Source organism: Epinephelus fuscoguttatus, linkage group LG8, assembly GCF_011397635.1.
Source record: "Epinephelus fuscoguttatus linkage group LG8, E.fuscoguttatus.final_Chr_v1".
Taxonomy (NCBI): Eukaryota; Metazoa; Chordata; class Actinopteri; order Perciformes; family Serranidae; genus Epinephelus; species Epinephelus fuscoguttatus.
In genome coordinates, this window is record NC_064759.1 from 25967557 (window position 1) to 25991022 (window position 23466).

Genomic DNA, 23466 nt, shown 5'->3' on the forward strand with positions numbered 1-23466 from the left:
TCACACAGTCCTCTTAGTCATCACTTATGACCCACTAGAAGTGTGTAGCAGTGTATTTTATCTGCAGAGACTCTGCCCTCTTGCCTGTACTTTGTTATTATCTCATTGAGTTCAGATGTTCTTGGTGACAGTGGGAAGTTGAGGTCTGGAAAAGTAGCGACCAGGTGCCAGACTACAAGCAGCACGCATCCAAGAGAAAGCTACAAAAATCATGCACACAACGCTGAAAAACCCCAAATATAGTGAGGCAAAACAACAAGTGGACAGAGCTGGGGTTGACGTTCACTTTCACTGTCAATATTGCCCACAATTCTTGCATAGTATAAATTTAACTACAGTATTTTCATCCCTTCTGTGGAGAAAGCCACAAGTACCAGCTTTCTAAAACTTATGTGTTATGCCAGATCGGTATCAGCTGTGAATCTTATTAAGCAGATCGGGTATTGACCTGATTGCTCTTTCAACTGTTATAAAATGTCATGTTTCCACCAGTGGTTACATTGATTCAGTCTCAGTGGATCAACAACCTAGTTTTTAGAATCACAGCAGTCCCTGTCCTCATGTTACGCAACATAAAAATGATCCCAGGCAGGGGTCAGAGTCCTGGTAATTGTGCATGCTGCTTCACTGTCACACTGTCATGACCTGAAGCTGAAGTTGGTGACTTGTTGGTGACTGTCACTATACTCACACAGCCCTAAATGAGACACGAACATTCTCATTTTACAGCTAAACAGTACACTAAAAGATGTTTCTGGAAACATTTGAGGTGAGAAATAGGCGATGCAGTAACAGAATGTTGATTGATCAGTGCTGCTGAATCCGACTGTGGTTCACAAAAAGTGATGACATAATTGATGTTGGAGACATCTCAGCTCTGGTTGGTTATTTTTAAATAAATGCCATGAGAGGCAGTAGGAAGAGTAAGGCGGACTTGATTGTTTTAAGCAGACTGTCTCGTACTTCCAGAATATAGTGACAGTTTCAGCAAATAGGACAGTTAATTCATATAAGTTACCAACTGTAGCTTTAATGGGACACTTGAATAGAGCACATAGTTAATGTTAATACAAACACCTGTGCTGTGCAGACGGCTGAGATGTAACCTATAGGTTTATTTTATTCCCTTCAGTCAATGAATGAGAGCGTTGCTTCTTTCGCAGCAGCAGAGTAGCATTAGACATCAGACCGCACGATTGGAGCGTCTGGTGGTCATCGTTGTAGCAGCACTGTGGGTATGCACTGATGATGTCATAATCAAGGAGACCACTCCCTCTGTAATGCAAGCAACACAAGCAACCAGTGTCACGTGTTGTAAAGAGAAGAAGATGCTTTGTCCGTGCAGGAGGACGAGGTCTCACCTGTGTTTGTCCAGATGCTGCCGCAGGTGGCCGATTGTTTCTGAGAAGCACATTTTCAGCATGTAAGTATGATTCCCATCTTCTGACTTCACCTTGAGCGTGATGACATCACGGGCGGATGAAGGCCGGTCAGGGCTGGACGTCTGTAGTCTAGTGACAGTAAAAAAACAAATGTAATAGTCATTACCAGCTGCAGTGTACAGACATACATTTCAAAACATGCTTGATGATATATTAATGGCTCAGACTGGTCTGGGACTCCTTCAGGAGGTCACAGATCCCAATCACAATCTAACCAGTGCTGGCTGTCCATTGTGACCCGCCCTATTTTTCAGACCAGTGCCTACACTAATCTCCACAGTCTTGACAATCAGCCCCTGCGACCAGATGAGCATTTCAATCAGCCTTTAAATCATGTAGCGTGTTCTTGGATCAAGTAATTCCTTTAACCCCATGAACCCTGTTTTTCCTTCGACATGATTGTAGAGATAGATAATGATTTTAACGCTGCTTACAACATCATATATACAGTATGTCCTGTATCTTACATGGAGTGGCTAATTAAACCCAAGATGCAATATTTTTCATGACTATAGCTTTAGGTCAAATGGAAATATTCCAGATCTGTGTATCATTTTTTAGTTTATCCCATATCCACCCTGACCTGTTTTGTATCTTAAAAACATTGGAGTATTCTCTCCCAGTTAAAGAATTCTTTTTTATGACTTAAAGTTGATTGAATTTCAGATTTTTCAACACACCAAACCACCTCAAAAGGACCCCCCCCCCCAACACAATAACAACACAATAACAAGCTCCCTGAACATCACCAGACAGAAGACAGAACATCACCAGACAGAAGACAGAATAAATAAATAAATAAGTAAAAGAAGTAAATGGAATAGGTAAGGATTGATATAATACATAAAATCGAAGCAAATAAACCTTAGTGACAAAAAAAACACAACATGTAAGTAAACTTGTCAGATTCCAACCATTAAGCGTCCACTCACAGTCCATAAAAGAAAAATGTCAAAATAGTGTCCATGTAATATAAATATTTCCTTTGGCTGCACCATCACCACATCCTAAAGGAATTCGTCACCAGCAAAATGACCATTTGTATTTTAATTACTCACAGCGTGTCACCTTGAATTTGTGAAGAGATTTTTTTTCCTTGCCTCCACAATGAAATAATAATCCAAAAAAAGGTGAACATTCTTCAAGAGCAGCAAAATCAATTCAATCAATCAATTCAATCAAAAGTGTTTCAAAACATGAATTCATTACAAAACTAAGTTCAGTCAGGACCACCTTAGTCAAATACAACTTTATTCCCATTTGCAGTATCATATTTGGTGGTATGGCTCTGTTCTGGGGCCTCTCTGCCTTTCCTCGGGCTACGCAGAAAGCCTCTTCCACGCATCTACATGGAAAGCCTAAGGCAGGGTTAGCAGCAGCAAAGACACCCCGGGAACAGAACAGAGCAGCATCAATAACAAAGAGAAATGACATCAATAAGTCAGACACAGCATGAAAAAGAGGAGTTGGGGTGGAGGTGGGTTGCAAAGCGGCTTGCAGAGGAAGCAGCAGCTGAAGCCAGGCCAGAGCAGTTTAAATAGTGCGCCCTGAATGAGATTTGCCAATTGGTTGCAGAGAAAGGAATCTTGTGATCTATCAGCTGACTCCATCAGATTATCAGTTCTGTTTGCGATCAACTGATGTAGCTGGGGCGTGAGCTGAACTTGACATTGTGTCCTGCCTGAACGAACACCATGCTCGGTTTTTCTTCACAAATTAAAGGCAACACACACTGAATAATTGTTACACCAATGGTCATTTTGCTGATGAAGTATTCCTTCAAGGCAACAACATTGTCTTACATGGAAAAAAATCAGTGTGCTTACATTATAGATGATTTTTTTATACCTTTCATTGATTGCTTGCAGTGCCGGCGTGTCTACAAGGATCACTGAGTTGCTGCTCTGGGCATCAGATGAACCCTAGTGAAAGTACTCAATAGATAGATAATGAGCACACTGGAGTGAGTGTATGTTCAGCACAAGCACAAACAGGCGAGAAAGTGAACTGTAGTGATCATCGGCTGAACACACAAGACCCATGGGTGCAAACACTGTTGTAAGAATCCTTAATAACAAGGTGGATCTTCTATGGTTGCTGCTCACCTGCAGGGCGGCCTTCACTGAGCCCCTGATATCAATCACATGACCAGCCTTCACGACCACCTTTGGTAACTTGTTCAGGAACTGATGCATGCTCAACTTCTTGCCTGTGAGTAGAAGAAAACATGAGAATAACAAAGACTGAGGAGTTTTAACTCAAATTTGACTTAGGGGAGTGTCTGTGTGGTGTTTGCAGACAGACCTGGTAACTGAGAACTGCCGGCGTTCGATGGCTCATCTTTCTTCCCACGAACAGCCTGACCCTCGCCAGGAAACTTACTCCATGGTAGCCTGGAGATAAAATCCTCATCTCGCCTGTCATGAACCTGCACATAAAATTTAAAAGATGTAGCGAAACCGCACATGATATACACATTTTCTCACAAATAGCAACAAACCTCAAAAGGCACACCATCTGGAAACCTTTCTTGAAGCTCAGATGGAAAATACCCGTCCATCAGGTCTTGCATGCATCGCTGCAAAAACCAAAGAGAAAGGTTAATGAATACAGTTTAAAGTTTTAAATAATTTCCTGTGTAACCTTAGTTCGTAAGCAAACCTGGGTGCTGTGCTCCTGATAAGAGCGGAAAGGACCATCAAACATGACAATGCCGTTGCTGTAGAGGCTCAGCTGAATAGGATCCTTCTTTGCCAGCTGTGCCCCCGTGGCTGTCGACTGTACAAAGCTCTCTCCATCCCCTGCCAGGATGTTCAGCTCCTTGATCCTCTGCAGCACGAGGTCAAAGTTCATGTGGAAGTTTCTGACCACGGAGGTGTCTGCAAAATAAAGATACACAGCATGTTAAGAATGATTTTAAGTAGATAATACAGTGATTATCTGTGTTAAGTAAATGTTTCGGAAGCCTGTAAAGATGACAGTATGAAAACTACCTGGCTGCCAGACGCCTCTCTCTGGCTGCTCACTTTCAGCTGAGTCACTGCCTTCCTCATCTCCCACCCAGATCAAACCATAGTCATTTAAGAAGCTCTGCAAGATAGAGATCAGCAGAGTTCAACATGGTGTCATCGCAAAATAAACATAGCAACAAAATGTTTTATTAAATCGACTCACCTCCATCTCACACACTTGATTCTGCAGCTGCTGGCACCTTCTTTTGAGATGGTCTGTGCTGCTCTGATCATGCGTGCTCTCTAAATCCACAAAGAAGGGAAGATGGAGCCAAAATCAAATACTTTCATTTAGAAATTTAGGGTGAATCAAACTCAGGTGTGTAGCTGTTACCCAATTGTTTCAGAAGCTTCTGTTTTTTCTCCAACATGGAAATCCTTTTATCCTTCCAGAGGAAATTGAAAGTGAGAGTTAGACATGTTTAAAAGATGTCTGTTTTGTATTTTGGAGGAGGTGTGTGTGTTCTCACCTTGCTCTTGATCTCTTCTGCTTGGCTTCTCACTTTTTTCTCCAGCAGGCACACACGCTGCAGCGCAGCAGACATCAGCTCAAAGTCGCTCGGTGCAGCACCTGAATATCAGGGTCTTAGAGTACGTAAAAGCATCCTTTGTACTTTTTAAAGTATATATATTCAGTTTGTTTGAAAATAAATAAAGAAAGACAGACTTTGTAATAAAAACCTTAGTATGAGCTTATACCTTTCTTTAATGGTGCTTTTGACTTTGAAGTGGAGGCATCATCTGCTGGAGTGTGAGAGGTCGGGGGAGGATTTAGATCAGAGGATTTATCATCATCAGCCAATGATGACTGAACCTCTAGAAAACCCAAACATAAAAATACATAAAAGTCAAAAATCTGTTTGTCAGAGTAGTGTAATGGTGTAATAACTAGTGATGGAATGTAACTAAGTACGTTTAGTTAAGTACATTATTTTTTCATGCTACTTTATACTCCACTACACTTTAGAAGGACATAGTTTGTTGTACAGCTGTTTGATTTACACACAAAACACATTTAGAGCTTATCAAACATGATGCTTTGTTACAGATTAAACTCTCCAACAGTATGCAGTGTTAGAGCTGAAATACTTATTTGATTAGTCAATTAGTTAAAAGAAAATTGATTGATTAAATTTCCATCCAAAAATACCAAACTTCTCGTCACCAGCTGCTTCCTCCTTGTCATTGTAATTTCTCATTTGTGTGAAGCAATGTGACGGTGTCACTGTGGATTCTGGGTAATTGCAATGGGCATTCCTATTTTCTCAATTTTTCTTTTTTTTTTTTTTTTTTTTACAAATTAAACAATAATCAGCCCATATGGGCCATAATGAAAAAAATCATTAGTTGCATCCTTTTAAAAAATAGTTAAAAATGAGCTCAACCTCAACCAACTACAACAGTAAGCAGAGGTGGGTAGTAACTAGTTACATTTACTCAGTTACATTTACTTGACTAACTTTTTGGATAAATTGTACTTTTCAGAGTAGTTTTAATGCAAAATACTTTTTACTTTTACTTGAGTTATATTGTTTTAAAGCAACAATAGTCTTACTTGAGTACAATATTTGGCTACTCTACCCACCTCTGACAGTAAGATGCCTGTTCCATATAAATGTAAAAATCATATTTATTTATTTAACCAGGAAGTCCCATTGAGATTTAAGCAGCCAATCAAAACACATTTAAAATGCAACAACCTCAACATATAAAACAAAAATCCACAATAAAACAACAACTATTCAAACATAGTGGCCTCTCAAGAAATACAAGCACATCTCTATCACCATATTCTTTATGATGCTCGTAATGGATATAAATGTGTCTAATTTAGATATTTCTGAAGATTGTTCCATGTCCAAGGTGCAGAGTAGAAGGATGCAGTTAAAACCCAGGTTAAATTAAAAAGCAACCACCTGGAGGAGTGAAGCTGGTAACTACCAGAGCTGACACACAGCAGGGAGCAGAAGTCAGCCGGAAGTTTGCCCAGTATTGCTTTATAGATAGAAATATACCAGTGCTGTTGTCTGCTAGTGGTCAATGATGTCCAACCCACCAAATCATAAAGATGCAGGGATGAGTGAGTGACTTTGCATTTGTAATAAGACATTGAGATGCATGGTACACTGAATCAAGGCTATGTAAAGTGGAGGAGGTTGCATGCATATAAATAATGAATCATTTTTCCAGTTATACTTACAGACTTTTAGCCTGCTTAATGCAGGACTTTTACTTAGTGTTTAGTGTTTTTATAGTGTGCTATAACTTTCTCAGCCACTGGTGATGAGTGTTGTTTTAGTCAGTGCAGTCTCATGCCTTTATGTTTAGTAGGCTCCAAGCTTTAAACCCTACCTTTTAGCAGATTCCTCCTGAAAGGCACTTTAGGTCTGCCCCTGCAGGTCAAAGACAGTTTAGCATGTATGCTCACAGCTGCACACTAAAGTTCACTAACGTTTTCACATGGATATAACCTACCCTTGATCACTCACAGGGCCCTGTAGTGGCGCGCGCCTCGTTTTCTTCAGCATCGACAAAGGTGAGCTCATTTTACCTGAGACAGGAAACTCCTAATACGAGTAACTTCACTGTGGGGGCACTGTGTGTGTTTTCCAGTTTGTTTGGAGTCCGTTGCCGTTAGCAACGCAGGGCGAACAGCTGACGTGATGCCTGTTTCATCCACAGGAGGTCGCTGTAACCATCACTCACTCTGTCTATCAATCAATCCAGCTCCATAGGCTTTATTGGCAGGACTTTTTTTTATTTTATTTTAACTTTTGTATTAAGTTTCCACACAATGCATCCGGTGGTTAATACATTCAGATACAGTGCATTCAGATGCATACAAAGTAGAAAGCAATGGTCATAAACCATGAGCACAAACTTCAGTATTAAGTGTAAGCATACAAAAAAAAAAAGAAAAAGTCGAGTATGAAAACACACACAAGGGTTTACTTAATTGTTATAACGTTGTAAAATATGCATAAATCAATTGTTTTGGTCAGCTTTTTATGACACATTCTTAAGTTTGAAATTGTTTTAAGGTATACATCTGGATCTGACATGTTTTGTTTCATGGATATAGAATTTGGCAAAGATAATGACAAAATTAAGACATTTGCAGGACATTTGAGATGTGTTGCCAAAGCACAATTACAATTAAAGGACAGTGAATGAGATCAACAACTGATGTAAACAAAATAGAATAATTTTCATACAATACATATAAAGCCATACACATATATCTCATAGCCTACATGTTTACCCATAAACACGTTGTGTGTTTGTGTGGGTGAAAAAAACAAAGTGCAAAACCAAACAATAAACAACCATAGAGTAGAGGAGTAAATAAAAAGGTCTGTGAGCTGTGAAGAGATGAACTCCAACCTTTATGTTACTGTCTACTGTATGGATATTTAAGTTGGTTTAGTTTTTGTTTTGTCTGTCTGTCACACACACACACACACACACACACACACACACACACACACACACATTTACGTATACACTTATGCTGTTTTTGTTTATACAACTGCCTTGTTGTGACTGATTTTTATTTTGCATTAAACAAAAAACAATAACAGAACAATTATATTTCACTGGGACCTACAGATGAAAATGAAAATAAAGCAGTGTGTTTTTAATGCTTTTGAAAATATATACTGATATCCAAACTCTCATTGAGCCTCAGTAGCTGTCAGCTGAGTGCCTTCATGGTCTTGTGGTGTGGTTACTTGTAGCCACTAGTGGGCCCGGTGCGGTGCAGCCATCGTGTCCGGCTCAGCCCTGCTCTCTGTGGGAAGTGAGCGGGCATTCAGAGAGGATGCTGAGGCCTGCCAGTCCCGCGACTCATCCATCAGTAACCCGGGGCTATTAGGTTGGTCCGGGCTATGGCTGCACCTATCGCACATTTCGACGACGACTGGCCGATCGTAGGTGATCTGAGCATGGTTTCAGACCAGAGGCTGCTGCCGCAGAAAGGCCGCGCAGCCGCCGCCGCCGCCGCGGGGGAAGCGGCACCGCAGCTCCTCCTAGATGAGGATGACTTCCCGGAGCTTCACGACAGCAGCTTCTCCCCGGGGGAAAGCGGTACTTTCAGGTCCATGGAGGACCTGGTGAACGATTTTGACGAGAAGTTGTCGGTTTGCTTCCGTAATTTAGACGCCAGGACGGACAGCATCGCTCCTGTGAGTGAGATAACGGAGGAGTCGCTGCTGGAGAAAGACGAGTGAGTGTTGTGTTTAGGGCCTGTCCGCAGGCTGCATGTTGTTTATGGTGTGTGCATATGGAGACTTTAACTCTCTGCTGCAGGATGTATTTTCAAAATCATGTAAAGATATGATATCTGCTGTGGGACAGTTTATTTCATACATCAGGAACATTTCTTAACAACAGTGATCCTAAATCGTCTGTTAAGGATGTGGTGGGGCTATAATGTCAGCAACGCTTCCTCCATCCTCTCTACCTTCTGCTAAGCCATCAAACTGACAACAGAGATGTGTTATACCTCTGTAATAAGAGTCTGCAAATGTAAGATACAGCCATTATTACACATACAACCAAACAGGTGCACTGATATTGGCGTACTATCGGTATCTGTCCCTAAGTGAAACAGATATTGGCCGATATGAGCGGACCGATGAGTCATATTTGTGGTTTTACAGCCGATAATTATTTAAAATTAGCACATGATTTCTGTTTCTAGGATTACTTTTATTGCTGACCCTTATTTATTTTTTATATTCCATATTAGCATCATGAATATTGTTACTGCAAAATATCCTATATGATGATTTAGAGTCTATATTAATAGAGTAGTTTATAGTCAGGGAATCATCTGCAACTATTTTGATCATTTACAACCTGCTGGGAAATTTAAATATAATGGTATTTCAGACATTCACATCAGTTTATTATGTTAGAGGTACTTTTACTTTACTTGAGTATTTTACTCTCATGCCACTGTCTTTCTGCTCTGCTACACTTCAGAGGGACATATTGTACTTTTTACTCCACTACAATTACTTGATAACTTTAGTCACTAGTCAAGACAATTTTAATTATGTAACACATTTCATATCACAAGCGTAAACTCAATGTGCTTAAGATGCATCATACATGACAAACATAATGTAGCGTATACGATAATAAAATATTACATATATAAAAACAAGCGGGACATGATAAAAACAAACAAAATAAGAGGCTACTATTATTATCATTATTCATAATGAAAGTGAGATAATAGCAATGATAATACTAATAGATATGTTACGAAAAAAGATAAGGTTTTAGTTTGCTTTTTGAAGAGAACACTGGTTGGTTCATGTGGAAGAGTATTCCAGAGAGTAGGACCATAATGACTGAAAGCACCATGAGCTGAATGAGACTTGATTTTAGGTACGATGAGTTGACCTTTATTGCAACACTATTACACTAGTTACTTTCCAATTTTTACACAAAAACCACATCAAAATATACAAGTGCAGCTAAACAATCAGCTGTTTGATTTGACAATTGATTTTGCAACTAATGTAATAATCATTTAGGCAAGTTTTCATTCACAAAATGTTTCAATATCTCAAATCTAAGGACTTGTCATTTTTCCTTTTTAATCATTTTATTAGTTTTGATTTATTAGGCCTGAATTGATGTAATATTTTCTGCACTGAGTACTTTTACTTTTAATACTAAAATAAAATTTCCTGATTGTACTTTTAGTCCAGGAACTAGGGGGTTGGTCATGCCAATTTGGAGGGACCATTTCTCATAGTGATTCGCTTTTAAAAGATATATGTCCCTCGTGTTGGAATATGCATGATAGCAGATCATTTTTACATGGTTCCATCATTACAATTTTTCCATGTTTTTCACCATTTTACAAATTGAGCCATTATAACAGAGGATAACCTTCACAGAATATCATTAAGTCATATATCATTGTAAAGCTTAGACTAACATCTATCTACTGGTCACATTTTCATGACACTGGGGACAGCAGAATTTGACCTTTGACCTCTAACGCTGCCCTAGGGTGATTTCTAAATGCCTCCGTAAATAACCAACTTCATATTGATCTGATGCGCCTATAGATAGTTCCATCATAAAGAACACCAAAAGAGCTTTAAAATGACATATTGCTTAACTTTGTACAATTTGGTTCTGCTAAACTGTTCAGAACTTTGCATTGGATTCTGTTATTGGCTGAAGCAAAAACACAAATGGCCCTCTCTGGAGCCAGTGTTGTGTTCTCGTTCTGGGCTACTGTAGAACAACATGGTAGACTCAGTGACAGAGGGCCCACTCTGTATGTAGCTTTGTATATATGTAGCTAAAAAGGTAATATATCGCAACATATTTTATCACAATACTCAGCATATCGCAGCATATGATTATATCGTATCCTCCAGTGATTCCCAGCCCTGCTACACAGTGGACCTTTTAGTAAAGGATCTTAATACTTCCTCTTCTTATGATGCAGAGTGACAAAACACTTTAAAACTTTGTCGGAGGCGCTAAACATGACTTCAGTGTTTCATCAGGAGGCACCAAGCTGCAGCTTTGGGCTTCTGTGATGCCTTCTAATGTCATCATCTGTAGTATTTTCAACTTGATAAATTCAGTTGAGGATTATACTTTCAACCGCCGAATCAAAACTGTTTAATCTGATTGTGACTTGTAGATGCGATGTCTAAAAGTATTTCTTTGGTGTCTTTGCGCATTAAATCAATACCAGTGCCCTTGCTAGAAATGTAGGTATATGTTTTTCATAAATTCATTTATTAAAGGGGTACACCAGTGATTATTGTACCCCACTCGTATGACTAAAACTGCAATAACACTGGATCCTACATTTCCCGTAAACCATTCAGCAGCTCCTTTTGTTAGACTACCTCTGCCTGGTAAATGTCCGTGTTCCTCAAACTCCATGCCCCAGTTTGTTTCTGAAGTCTGAATTAAGAAAGCTCTCCCCAGACTTTTTTTACAGGCTGTCTGTGGGAGGTAAACCAAACATTATCAGAATAATTTAGTATTTTGGACTAAAATGTTGTTTGCTCCTTTGCAGAATCTGGAAGTCTTTGACCAGTAACTACGGGCGTGTGATGCCTGTGGACTGGAAACAGTCGCGGACATGCTCCCTGCACATTCCCACCAACAACCTGGAGGAGAAGCCTGTGAGTGACCTTACCCCTCCCATCCCATCTCTGTCCCACTTTCCTCCAAGCCTCAGCCCCCCTCCCTCCGTCCCAAAATCTCTTTTCTATTCATCGCAAATATTTATCGTGTCAGGGTTTAGCGCTTTGATTAAATTCCCTCCCCCTGCTCTGTTCGTGGTTAGAGAAAGACTGATGTCACAGCAGAGCTGTCAGACGATGAGGAGCTGAGGGAGCAGCTGGACATGCACTCCATCATCGTCTCCAGCCTCGCCGACGAGCCCCTTTTCACAGCAGAGCAGGTAAGTTACATGTAAACATCAACTTCCTGTATCCAAGATGCAGCCACATCGTGTCAGGCCTATTAATGCAAAGCAGCAGCTTAACATGGCTGAAATCCTTCTGTGTTTCCCACACAGATTTAATAACTGATGTGTGCTGGGTTATTTTGGGCGCTGCCTCTCTGATGTGTGTGTTGGCGCTCTGTGCAGGTCATCGAGGAGATAGAGGAGATGATGCAGGACTCTCCTGACATGGAGGCAGGGCACAATCCATCTCAGTCGGACCTCTCGATGCTCTCCTTGGACGTCCAGCGGTCCACCAGGAGCCCCACCTACGAATTGAGTGAGTGTCCACTAGCCAGGACATGTGGTGTTACAAATAATCAGCAACAAAGGAAGCTTTGTTGTGGAGTTTTCTTGCGGTGCTGACTGAACACTATCGGTCCCATGATACATTCACTTGTGGTTCTTTGCTTGTGAAGGATCATCTTGTGATTTGTTATTAATACAGTGGGCATTAACATCATGACGCATTCTCTGACAATATGATCTTGATAAAAGTATTTTTATAACTCTGAGAATGCACATGTGAGGTACTGACCAGTGTGAGCTTCAGTACAAGTTTACCAAAACTTAAGGATAAATGGCCGTCCACCCCAAGATGGATAACGACAACAATAATGATGTTAGCATCCACACTGATCAACGCTAACCCTCCAGCTGTGTCAGCAGCTTATGACAATGGATATTGATGACCTGTAGCTTTTCATGATCAACTCTGCATCTGCATTAATAATAATAACAAAACACTTACCATCAATTGTACGGGTGAGCCTGATTGCATCCCACATGTCCTTCTTGATAGCGTCTTTATGAAGACTGTTACATCAAACAAGTGTGGTTTTTTTTAACCTCAATTATTAAGTATTTCTGTAATGTCATCTTCCATGTTGAACATGACGCCCTGTCAATTTGGCTGTCAGTATTTCTATCATTTATCAAATTGCTCTGAAAGTGACATTGTTCACCTCTGTTCGTCTCATTCTAGCTGTGGTGTGGACACTTGAGTTAGAACGATTTTTAAAACATATAAAAAGTATGTAAAGTTATCATAAAGTTGCAGTTCTTGGTTTTGAAGGCCTTTAACTCTGGTGATACTCTGAGTTTTCGCACTGTCAACAAATCCCGTAAAAAAAAACCCCAGTGAATTGCTGCAGCGGAGCTTCTATTGTTGCTCCCAAAAACATCAGTGAACCACATTATGGCACGGAGTAACATGTTCCTTCATTATAAAATCAACCCCAAATACACCCTCCTGCTGCCATAAATACTCACAAGAGCACTAAGTGTGCATAAATCCACGGCTGAAAATAGTCCACAACGAATGTGCTATTTATTACTGTTTGAGTAATGTTTGCTAAAAACTACAGTGCCCAGCTGTTTGATAAAATGACTCAGCTTTTTCTTTAAAATTAAACTAAATATTCATGACAGGTGTTCAAAGATTTATGTCTTCAGCAGGAATAAATGGACTTAGAGCTGAGAGCCATGGACAAGGCAGGAAAATAACTGAAACAGTGGGTGGCTGTGGGTCCGAGGTAGAGCGGGTCGTCCACCAATCGAAAGATCGCGGTTTGATCCCGGGCTCCTCCATTCTGCATGTCGAAGTATCCTTGAGCAAGATACTGAACCCCAAATTGCTCCCGATGGCTGTTCCATCAGTGTGTGAGTGTGTTAAAACTGAGTAGCAGGTGGCCACCAGTGTATGAATGTGTGTGTGAATGGGTGAATGTGTGTAGTGTAAAAAGCGCTTTGAGTGGTCGGATGACTAGAAAGGCGCTATACAAGTGCAGGTCCATCCATTTACCAAACACAGACTAACGCGCTAACACTGCCTGCGTAAACCTTGTGGTGTTTCTGTGCCTGTGTTAACAGGTTAGAGCAGCCACACTGCCCGTGTGAGCACCACGGCTCAGGGGCGGCATGGCTGCTGCTCAGCTGTGGAAAAACAAGAGATTTTTGATATCATACTACCTTTCACTTCACTTTTAATGTCTATATGTCAACACTTCCTATTCCCATTTCAAAATAAAACCCCTCTGTTAACGATACTGTGGACAGAATCCCCTCATTTGTTAACACAGGGCATTTTATTATGAAATATTTGCAGGGTCATGTTGTTGAAAATGCATTGGCTTGCACACATCCATGAATGAACTGACTACCAAGTACTGACTTTAAATTGTAGAAATACAGTGGTTATAGCAGTGGGCAGTGCAGCAGCAGGAACGCTGTCTGTGTGAACACCACACGCAAACGAGCTGCCGCAGTTCAGCGATGTGCTGCTCACGTAGGCAGTGTGGCCCACTCATAACACGTCATTGGTTTTGGTCTTTTCATGGGATTTATTGACAGTCGATAATTCTAAAATATTGCCACCCCCAGTCTATGTGAAATAACTGATGAATGAAGGATCAAAAAAATCAACAGCTGTGTTTTGTGTGTTCCAGGGGTGAGGACCCTGAGTGTTGCAGAGCTGAATGAGCGTCTGGAGGAGATGGAGACAAACATCAGGAGATTCTCAGAGGAACTGGTGCAGCAGTTGGCTCTCAGAGACGAGCTGGACTTTGAGAAAGAGGTGAAGAACAGCTTCATTTCAGCGCTCATCGATGTACAAAACCGACAGAAGGAGCACCGGGAGCTGCTGAAGAAAAAGAAGAAGCTCAGAAGTGGAGCCGGGACGTCGCAGGGCCACGCGGAGAAGACGCTCGGATCAGTGAGCGCTTTATCCTCTCACTTCTGTTTCAAACATCACCAGCCGGGTGTCTGATGATGTTGTAGTCATGTTTTTCCACTGTTTGCTTGCATTTCTTCCTGCATTTGTTTTCCAACAAACTGTATTTTCCTGAAATCTCCCATCTGTGCTCACTCTTCGTCTCATGTTTCGCTGCTTTTCTTCCTTCCTCCTCAGCGCTTCAGCGTGGAGGGAATCTCCTCTGTCATTCAGAACAGCTTTCGGCAAACTTTTGGGAGCGGGTGCAGTGAAAGACAGGTTACTTTGTATTTCTCTCTCAGCTGCTGAACTTTATCTTCCTGATTTCTGCGCTGAAAATATACTCTGATAGAAATGCGATCCCTCAGAAACATCCACTACAGCACCTTCATCTCAGCCATTGTTCTCTGTCTCTGTCTGTGTCTCTGGTTTACAGTATTTGACCACAGTCATCCCTTACGAGAAAAAGGGAAACCCTCCGTCACTTGAGGACCTCCAGATCCTAACTAAGAGTGAGTTTCTTCATCTGTACCAGCAGAACTTGAGTTTTAGCAGGTGCGACTGATTCACTCACTCCTCTGTTTCTGCTGCCCTGCAGTTCTACAAGCTATGAGAGACGACAGTGACAAAGTGCCCAGTCTCTTAACAGACTATATCCTCAAAGGTGAGCTGCTCTCTGTTGATTTTGTTTACTCACTGTAGCTGGCAGTGTGTCTGCACTGTCAGTGGTGTTCCACAGGGACTGGTGCTGGTGACGTGACCTTAAGGAACCACCACAGCAATTTTGCATGTTACGAAATTTACTGTGAATCATTTATACTCCACATTACTTTTGGCCATAATATCACAGATAGATTTTATTTCCCACAATTTCAGTACATTGTAAAATGCTTGATATCAGCAATCAAGTAAAGTTAGATGATGTTACATCACTATTACTTGATATTGCAGTTGGGAGCAGGTATTACTTTGAAAGCAATTCATGTTGATGCACTGAAAGACACAACAAAATGTGAAATTTGACAGTTGGCAGCCATAAGCCATCACTTTTTCAGTCATTTGTAGATTAAATACAACAAGAAAATATTCATAGTCTTAAAAGCATGATTTAAATCTGGTGCTTAAAAAGTCTGGTAGCTGACTCAGACACAGTGCTCGATGAGTATGAGCTGCAGACTGTACATAAAAATGGCCGACGCGTCTCCACTGAAGCCAAAATGTCCTGGATACAGGCGCTGACATTTTGTTCTGGTGATGTCATTTGGTGCCAGGGTCTGCACAGTAGTAATTGGGGAATGAAGCCACTGTATTAAGGCCCTGCACATACACCCGCCTGACTCAATCACAGGTCAATCACGCTATATGTATATATTAAACGGATAGTTGAACATACATCAGCATGACAAGATCTACCTAAAATAGCAGAAACATCTTTAGAAAAAAATTATTTAATGTGTTTTTTGATTTTTTTTAGTTTGGCCCATGTCCCATCTGTTAACATGGAGGGGGCGGGGTTTCTGACCTATACCACAGCCAGCCACCAGCGGGCGATTGAGATGGCTGCAGTATAGGTCATGAACCCTCCATGTAAGCTGATGGGACATTGGCTAATGTAAAAAATCAAAATACACATTAAAAACATTTTCCCAAAAATGGTTTCTGTCATTTAAAGTAGTTCTATCACACTGTTGTGTGTTTTTTCTGATATGTTTGGCTTTAAGTAGTCATTTAATGTCATGAAAAGGGGATTTGACATTATGATTGACAGCTGTGTGTGCCAATCCGTGTGCTCGTGATCAATAACTCTGCTGCGCAGACTCTGGCTCCAAATGACTTCACCAGCGCAAGATGGCAGCAGCGGTATCCAGGATATTTTGGCTTCATTTTTGTACAGTGGGGGGTAAGTGGAGACGTGTTGTCTAGCCATTGTACATTTTCTTTAGGTTAACCCAGATGTTAGCTTTGTCCTGGTTATAAACATAAACATATATAACGTAAAGCCAATGGGATTGTTCAGTTGTTGTTTTTTTCGATAATAGCAGAAAATGAGGACCATTTTTATGTTGATTTTTTAGGCATAAATGCAATCTGCAGAAGTAAAAAGCTAACGTTAGGCTACAAAAGAAGTAGGCTACACCATGATCTCACAACTTCACCGTCATCACCACAATGAGACTATAAAGCCGTGCTTGGCGTGATGATTGTCTTTAGCCTCATTCAGCCACTTGCTACCAGCTGTTTTCGGCATGTAAACCACCTTTTAGGAGCTTATTTTAGGCATCTATCCAAAAACCATTGACTTTGCGACAAACTGGAAGTGCAAACAAGCTAACTCCTTTCTTTTAGGCCTGCAGCAATAAATGCAATTTGGACAAAAAAAAAAAAAGACCATGTCATGCAACTCAAATTTGACTTCCACACTGTACTGAAATCAGCTGGAGTCAACAGCTGCCTGAAGGCAAGAAAAACACTAGTGCTTCAGAAAATAACTGCTATTAATGTACCTCTATCTTTTATATCTTTCATGCCCATCCTTTCACATGTTCTGTTTTCATTCTTTCATGTTTTCTTTCTCTACTTCTTTAAATCTAATTTATCGCTGCCTTACGCTCACTAGCTCTGGTGTGAGCAAGGGACTGAGAGGTTTGTTTCACACGTTGATGTGCACTGTTGTGGTTGTTGCTGCTCACATTGGGAGAGCGCCCCCTCTCTACCACTGAACTGTAGTGCAGTCTGACCCTGACGTTTTCCTTTTCACCTTACACCCCCTCTCCCACACAGTGACTGGCTTCAGCATGATCAAGCCCTCTTTTTGTCAAGACTCACTGGGAGTGACTCACTGTCACACATATTAAACCTCTATTCACCCCTCAGTTAATATTCAAGACACAGTTTTATGATCATAAGTCATCTGATAAAAGAGTTTATCCTCACCCACCCTACTTCAGAAATAGGTTTGTCAACGGCACTAACTGGTGTGCTACAGTTTAGAATTGTCCTTTTGCTTTTCCTGTTAACTTCTCCTACTTTGTAATTTGTACTGATCCCCTCACTGTGAAGCTTCATCTCTTGGTCACTCATAGCTCTGGTAATATTCATCTCATTCTCTGTTGTTACAGTGCTTTGCCCAACGTAAGACCAGAGGGACTGTGCCCCACACCCTGCAGAGGCTTCAGATAGTTTAACAACAAGAAGATGAAGAGGACGCATTGTATTTTTCTTTTTCTTTTTAGCAGACATGAAGTAAACTTAATTTATTCTTGCATGTTTTTACCTCAAGATGTGTTTTTTTTGGGTTCTGTTCTTCATTTAGTTGTATATATTTTGTGTTGGACATTGTGATTTTGCAAACCTTGTGTGTTCCTGTGAATTTTGACTCCTTTTCAGTGTTTTTTTTTTGTTTGTTTTCTTGCACTGTGAAAGAGTATCTTAAAAAATATAAATTGTACAAGAAAAGTACCCAGGTAGATGTATACCAGCGTCGAGGCTGCACTGTTTGGAAACTGAGCTATAAGTAAGCGCAAAAGCAGAATGCAAGGGGCTTTGTATTTATCTGAAGAGCTGAACTATTCACCGAGCAATGAACAAATGCACCAAGCACGTTGAAGTTGCAGTAATAGAGAATTATGTGAAAAGAGCTTTGATGCATCAAAACTGTAAAGTATAAACAGTAAATAAGAGTATTTTGTTTGACGATCCCCAAGAGGAAATTAATAAGTATTACAGCAGCACATGAGACAGATCAGAGAGGGAGGAAGAAACAGGATACATAGACAATAATGTAATAATAACAAATAAATGAGTTAGTTACCTCAAACCTGTATAATGTAAAACCATTATATAATTCAACACGTTGCAGCAAATGTGTGTCACCTGCTTTCATCTCAGCAGAACACCACATGTATTATCATTATTATTATTGGATGAGAGAGAAAGTGTTGATGTAGTCTGGACTGAAATGAACTAATTAACTAACTATGCATTTAAGTGAGTACTGAATTGTGACCCATGCACTGTCTGTACTTTGGTGACGCTGACTGGAACTCTGAATCAGAGGCTGGAGCGTCGACGTGCCTGCTGCGCACAGGGCAGCTTGTTATTCTGTATGTATTCTCGTGTATTTACAGACTGCCTTTGCCTTTGCCTGAACTTTTGTACATTATAAATTACTTATTTTCAATGAATGTCAAATTGCTGGACTATACTTACAGGACCTGCTTCATTGTTAATTTATTTTGTAAATCTTTTGTTTCAAATATATTGATAAAATTGCACCCTCTTTGTCTCACTGTTTTATTCATTTAATAATATACAAGCGAACAATAAACACAATAATGAAGAATCAGCAAATACGTACGTAATGTGCAAAATAAGAAGTGAAGTGGCTGTAAAAAAAATAAAGCCTGTTTATATAGATAAATAAATCTGAAAATAGTAATAAAATATATAACTTAATTTCCAGGTGCATAGGCATGGCCGTAGCCAGCTATGAGGTCACTGAGGTAGGTAAAAATGTCAAAGAGAGTATTTATATATATATATATATATATATATATATATATATATATATATATATATATATTTTAAATCTTTATCAACAAACATAAAATGCAATGACAACCACCAGGGGGTTACATACATTATGAGGCAACATCCTAGAATATCGTATTACATAAATACATTAAAAAGAACACATAAATCAAAAGTCTTAATGGCATTCATGTCAGTAGAATGTCTGATAGTTTTAATATATTGTTTGACCTCATTTACAAAATGGAAAGGAGTGGTTTTTGGTTGGTGTATCGACATTAATGGATATGCCATTTGGCTAATAGTATAATAAGGTTAATGATATAAAATTGTTTTGGTTTTTTTTTTGCAGATGGATAGTCAATGAAGCCAAAGCAAAAAGAAAAATGTGGTTCTATATCAGTAGAACTCAAGTTGCAAATATCTTCCCGTAATTTGGTCAAGAAAGGGCAAGACCAAAATAAATGAAAAACATCTTCAGAGTCTCTTTCACAGAAAGAGCAATTGACACCTATATCTTTTTTGAATCGTTGTAAGAAAACTTTAGATGAGTAAAATCTGTGAATTATTTTAAAAGATACTTCTTTTACTTTAGTATTTATCAAATATCTAGCAGGTAAGTTCCAAATCTTTTTCCAGTCAAGGTTACTGACAAAGTTGTTCCAATATGAAATAATGAACATATACGACGATTACTATTGCGTGTTGAAGAGAAACAAATTTGACCAGTTTCAAGTTTGGCTGGATCAATGGATAATACTGTTGGATTCTGTCCTGCTGTACTTTTAAATGACATAATTACTCCAGCAGGGATTGCACTTATAACAACATTAAATTCACTAATAGGGATTACGATACTATATTTTAACATAAATTCTTGATATGGGCGGCACGGTGGTGTGGTGGTTAGCACTCTCGCCTCACAGCAAGAGGGTTGCCGGTTCGATCCCGGGCATGGGAGCCCTTCTGTGCGGAGTTTGCATGTTCTCCCCGTGTCAGCGTGGGTTCTCTCCGGGCACTCCGGCTTCCTCCCACAGTCCAAAGACATGCAGATTGGGGACTAGGTTAATTGATAACTCTAAATTGTCCGTAGGTGTGAATGTGAGCGTGAATGGTTGTTTGTCTCTATGTGTCAGCCCTGCGATAGTCTGGCGACCTGTCCAGCCTCTCGCCCGATGTCAGCTGGGATAGGCTCCAGCCCCCCCGCGACCCTCAAGAGGATGAAGCGGTTAGAACATGAATGAATGAAATTCTTGATTTGTCATTAATGATCCATTTGAATTAAACAACTGACGAACCAATATGGGTAAAATAAGGATTTGTTTCTATGATGTCTTTATTGTTCCATATGTATCTATGCGGGGGAAAATTATGTTATATATATATATATATATATATATATATATATATATATATATATATCAATGACCAAGACAGAAGCATCTGTTTATGAAAGTTGGATAGTTTTGAGGGGACTTTTTCAACATTATAATTACAAAATAAGAGGAAATTGAGTTGAATTTGACATCATTTACCAGAGCTGCAGCACCATTACAGGGTGTAAGATCTCTGCTAGAAAACACACATTTGGAGTATTGAAGGAGTCAAAGGAAGGACAGTATAACTTGGTGAGTCTTGCTTTTAAAAGACAATTCAGATACCAAGACAAATGGCTGAGAAAATCACACTCTTAGAAAGTTTCCTGAACTGCCATGAGACTTTCAGAGATCCCGTGTCTCTGAGCTGCAACCACAGATTCTGTTCAAGCTGCCTGCAAAAATTCTGGGAACAAGCTAAAAACAAAAACTGTCCCATCTGTAAGAGAAAATCCTCAAAAGATAACCTGACAGTGGACTTTGCACTGAAGGAACTGGCTGACTCCTTTGCTGGGAGACAGAAAGCTGGATCATGTGAGACAGAGAAAGGAGACAGGAAGGTGGAGGTGGTGTGTAGTAAACATCAAGTAGAGCGTAAATCATTCTGTAGGGATGAAGATAGAGTTGTGTGTCCTGTCTGTGAGTTTTCTCTCCACCACAGTCACAAGGTGGTTCCTATTGAACAAGCAGTCAGTGACCTGAAGGACCAGCTGAGATCTGACTTAAAGTCTCTACAGGACAAGAGGGACAAACATGAGAAAGTGAAGAATACATATGATGAGGTGATTCAACACTCCAAGAAACAGGTGTTGTCCACAGAGAGGCAGATCACAGCAGAGTTCAACAAGCTCCACCAGTTCCTGAGAGAGGAAGAGGAGTCCAGACTGGCTGCTCTGAGGGAGGAAGAGGAGCAGAAGGCAAAGCCTATCAGCAGAGAGATGAAGGTGATTCAGCAGCAGATCTCCTCTCTGTCAGACTGCATCTCTGCTGTTGAAGAAGAGCTGCAGAAACACAACATGTCATTCCTCAGCAGTTATAAGGCCACTCAGAGCAGAGCCAGAGTCCAGAGCTCACTGTCAGATCCACAGCTGGTCTCAGGAGCACTGGTAGATGTGGCCAAACATCTGGGCAACCTGTCCTTCAGTGTCTGGGAGAAGATGAAGGAGGAGGTCCACTTCAGTCCAGTCATTCTGGACCCAAACACTGCTGCCCCCTGGCTCCATCTGTCTGATGATCTGACCAGTGTGAGAAATGACACAATGCAGCAGCTTCCTGACAATCCAGAGAGGAACACTAGATATAACATGGTTCTGGGCTCTGAGGGCTTCAGCTCAGGGAAACACAGCTGGGAGGTGGAGGTGGGAGACCATCCTGTGTGGCGTTTGGGTGTGGCCAAAGAGTCAGTTGACAGGAAGGGAGAGATATGTGGGTCACCAAAACATGGAATCTGGTGTATTACGCATGATGATGGAAAGTACTATAATGGTCTCGGTCAGACTGTCACAGTGAAGAAGAATCTCTCGAGGATCAGAGTCCAGCTGGACTATGACAGGGGGAAGGTGCCCTTCTTCAACCCTGAAGACAACGCTCTCATCTACACTCACAGAGACACTTTCACTGAGAAACTCCTCCCATTTTTCAGTGTTGGAAATGCTGGTGATGCCAAAACTGCTACTGTTAAAATCTCTCATAGTGATGTTTCTCTGTGATGTTCAGGAATGTTAGTGTAGACTTTACTGTGACTTCACTGTGTGTAATAATGTACTCAGTACTCAGTCTGCATTACATCATCAGGTTATAAACTTTCATACAGGTACAAATCAATTTAAATGTTAAATGATAGCTTATTAGCCTGGTTATCTTGTTGTAATCAGACCACAATATAACACCTAGACCTGATTCTTTGTTTGCAGTTGTGTAATTCTGTAACTTTTATCGTTGTCAAACATTAATTTTAGTTTGTAAGATTTCTGGATTTTTTAATGAGTTTTATCAGTTTTGTTAAAACTGTTTGTTTGTTTAAACAATTCCCCCCCGGGGATTAATAAAGTATTCTGAATCTGAATCTGAATCTGAATAATGTTTTAATTTCAGTGTTTTACATTTTACACCTGAAGTCTCAGTGGTTCAGTGGCTCTGATTGATCGTTTGTTATTTTGTTCTTCAGCAGTCGATTTGTTGTCAAGAACTGTCTGAAACTAATTATGCAAAGTGTTTTTTATCTTGTTTTATTGTTTTCATGGAAACTTGCTGCAAAAAATGTTTGCACCCAAGTCATTGTTTAGAGCTGAAAATCCTTTGAAAGATCACGACCCATTAAATATTTAGTTATATTTTGTTGAGCCAACACATATAAAGATGGTAACTCCTACTTTTGATATTCTGCTGACTTGTTAATGGATCAACTGAATATTTGCTCACATTGTTTTGTGAAGACAAAATGCTGAAACTGAATCACATTATCAGGTGAAGAATAAAATTGTGAATTATCCTGGCCATGTGACTTTACAATTTATGCAAAAGACAAAGAATATAAATTCTAAAACAACAAATTCCTGAAAAGAATAGAAAATACTTTGTTTACTTTTTGAATGCAAAAGGCAGAAAGTTGTCTTTAGTTTGAATGTGCAAAGTTTGCTATCAAAGACTCGATAACAGACATTATATCACACTGAACAACAAACTGCTGTCAGTTAAAACCCTGGTGAGGATGAGGAGCGTGCAGATGAGCTTCTCTGAGACAGTTTCTGATTGTTCGTGCAGAAATTCTTTGGTTGTACAAACTAATTGTTGCATCAGCTGCTCTGATGACTGGTCAGAGCATGACTAGATGACTAGACAGCCTCATTAAGGGCCGCTGAGGGTTGTAGTTATGGGTGTCTGAAATGATTTAATCAGCATT

General features: G+C 40.1%; 3 protein-coding genes across 5 annotated transcripts; 2 read left to right on the forward strand and 1 right to left on the reverse strand.

Annotated features, from left to right (window-relative positions):
- Window positions 1-68: 68 nt before the first annotated feature.
- Window positions 69-7071, reverse strand: ubxn11 (UBX domain protein 11). 2 transcript variants are annotated; one of them, XM_049583908.1, is made up of 14 exons: window positions 6929-7071; window positions 6806-6846; window positions 5153-5269; window positions 4924-5024; window positions 4788-4839; window positions 4617-4696; window positions 4436-4532; window positions 4104-4321; window positions 3943-4020; window positions 3747-3870; window positions 3548-3651; window positions 3291-3364; window positions 1362-1511; window positions 69-1275 (listed from the first exon to the last, which is right to left on the reverse strand). In XM_049583908.1, exons 1-14 carry the CDS (start codon window positions 6997-6999, stop codon window positions 1107-1109), a joined length of 1476 nt encoding a protein of 491 aa, XP_049439865.1. In that variant the 5' UTR covers window positions 7000-7071; the 3' UTR covers window positions 69-1106. The 2 variants fall into 2 exon arrangements, with proteins under 2 accessions (XP_049439865.1, XP_049439866.1); XM_049583909.1 differs by having other exon boundaries at window positions 6943-7054.
- An 824-nt stretch (window positions 7072-7895) lies between these two features.
- fez2a (fasciculation and elongation protein zeta 2a) lies at window positions 7896-18866 on the forward strand. 2 transcript variants are annotated; one of them, XM_049584786.1, is made up of 9 exons: window positions 7896-8678; window positions 11517-11625; window positions 11790-11906; window positions 12096-12228; window positions 14396-14661; window positions 14857-14937; window positions 15095-15170; window positions 15257-15322; window positions 17778-18866. In XM_049584786.1, exons 1-9 carry the CDS (start codon window positions 8341-8343, stop codon window positions 17792-17794), a joined length of 1203 nt encoding a protein of 400 aa, XP_049440743.1. In that variant the 5' UTR covers window positions 7896-8340; the 3' UTR covers window positions 17795-18866. The 2 variants fall into 2 exon arrangements, with proteins under 2 accessions (XP_049440743.1, XP_049440744.1); XM_049584787.1 differs by lacking the exon at window positions 14857-14937.
- Window positions 18867-20857: 1991 nt separating this feature from the next.
- Window positions 20858-22469, forward strand: LOC125893201 (zinc-binding protein A33-like). The gene has a single exon (XM_049583755.1). It carries the CDS (start codon window positions 20858-20860, stop codon window positions 22271-22273), a length of 1416 nt encoding a protein of 471 aa, XP_049439712.1. The 3' UTR covers window positions 22274-22469.
- The last annotated feature ends 997 nt before the right edge of the window (window positions 22470-23466 follow it).

What these genes read in the sequence shown, in the direction of transcription:
- ubxn11 (XM_049583908.1), bottom strand. Translation starts at nt 6,999, where the DNA reads ATGAGCTCACCTTTGTCGATGCTGAAGAAAACGAGGCGCGCGCCACTA. An exon ending in CAGAAGAGATCAAGAGCAAG is followed by an intron (nt 4,840 to 4,923) that starts GTGAGAACACAC and finishes TTCCTCTGGAAG; the next exon opens with GATAAAAGGATTTCCATGTT. An exon ending in CGGCAGTTCTCAGTTACCAG is followed by an intron (nt 3,652 to 3,746) that starts GTCTGTCTGCAA and finishes TTCTACTCACAG; the next exon opens with GCAAGAAGTTGAGCATGCAT.
- fez2a (XM_049584786.1), top strand. Translation starts at nt 8,341, where the DNA reads ATGGCTGCACCTATCGCACATTTCGACGACGACTGGCCGATCGTAGGT. An exon ending in ACAACCTGGAGGAGAAGCCT is followed by an intron (nt 11,626 to 11,789) that starts GTGAGTGACCTT and finishes GTTCGTGGTTAG; the next exon opens with AGAAAGACTGATGTCACAGC. An exon ending in CCTCCAGATCCTAACTAAGA is followed by an intron (nt 15,171 to 15,256) that starts GTGAGTTTCTTC and finishes GCTGCCCTGCAG; the next exon opens with TTCTACAAGCTATGAGAGAC.
- LOC125893201 (XM_049583755.1), top strand. Translation starts at nt 20,858, where the DNA reads ATGGCTGAGAAAATCACACTCTTAGAAAGTTTCCTGAACTGCCATGAG.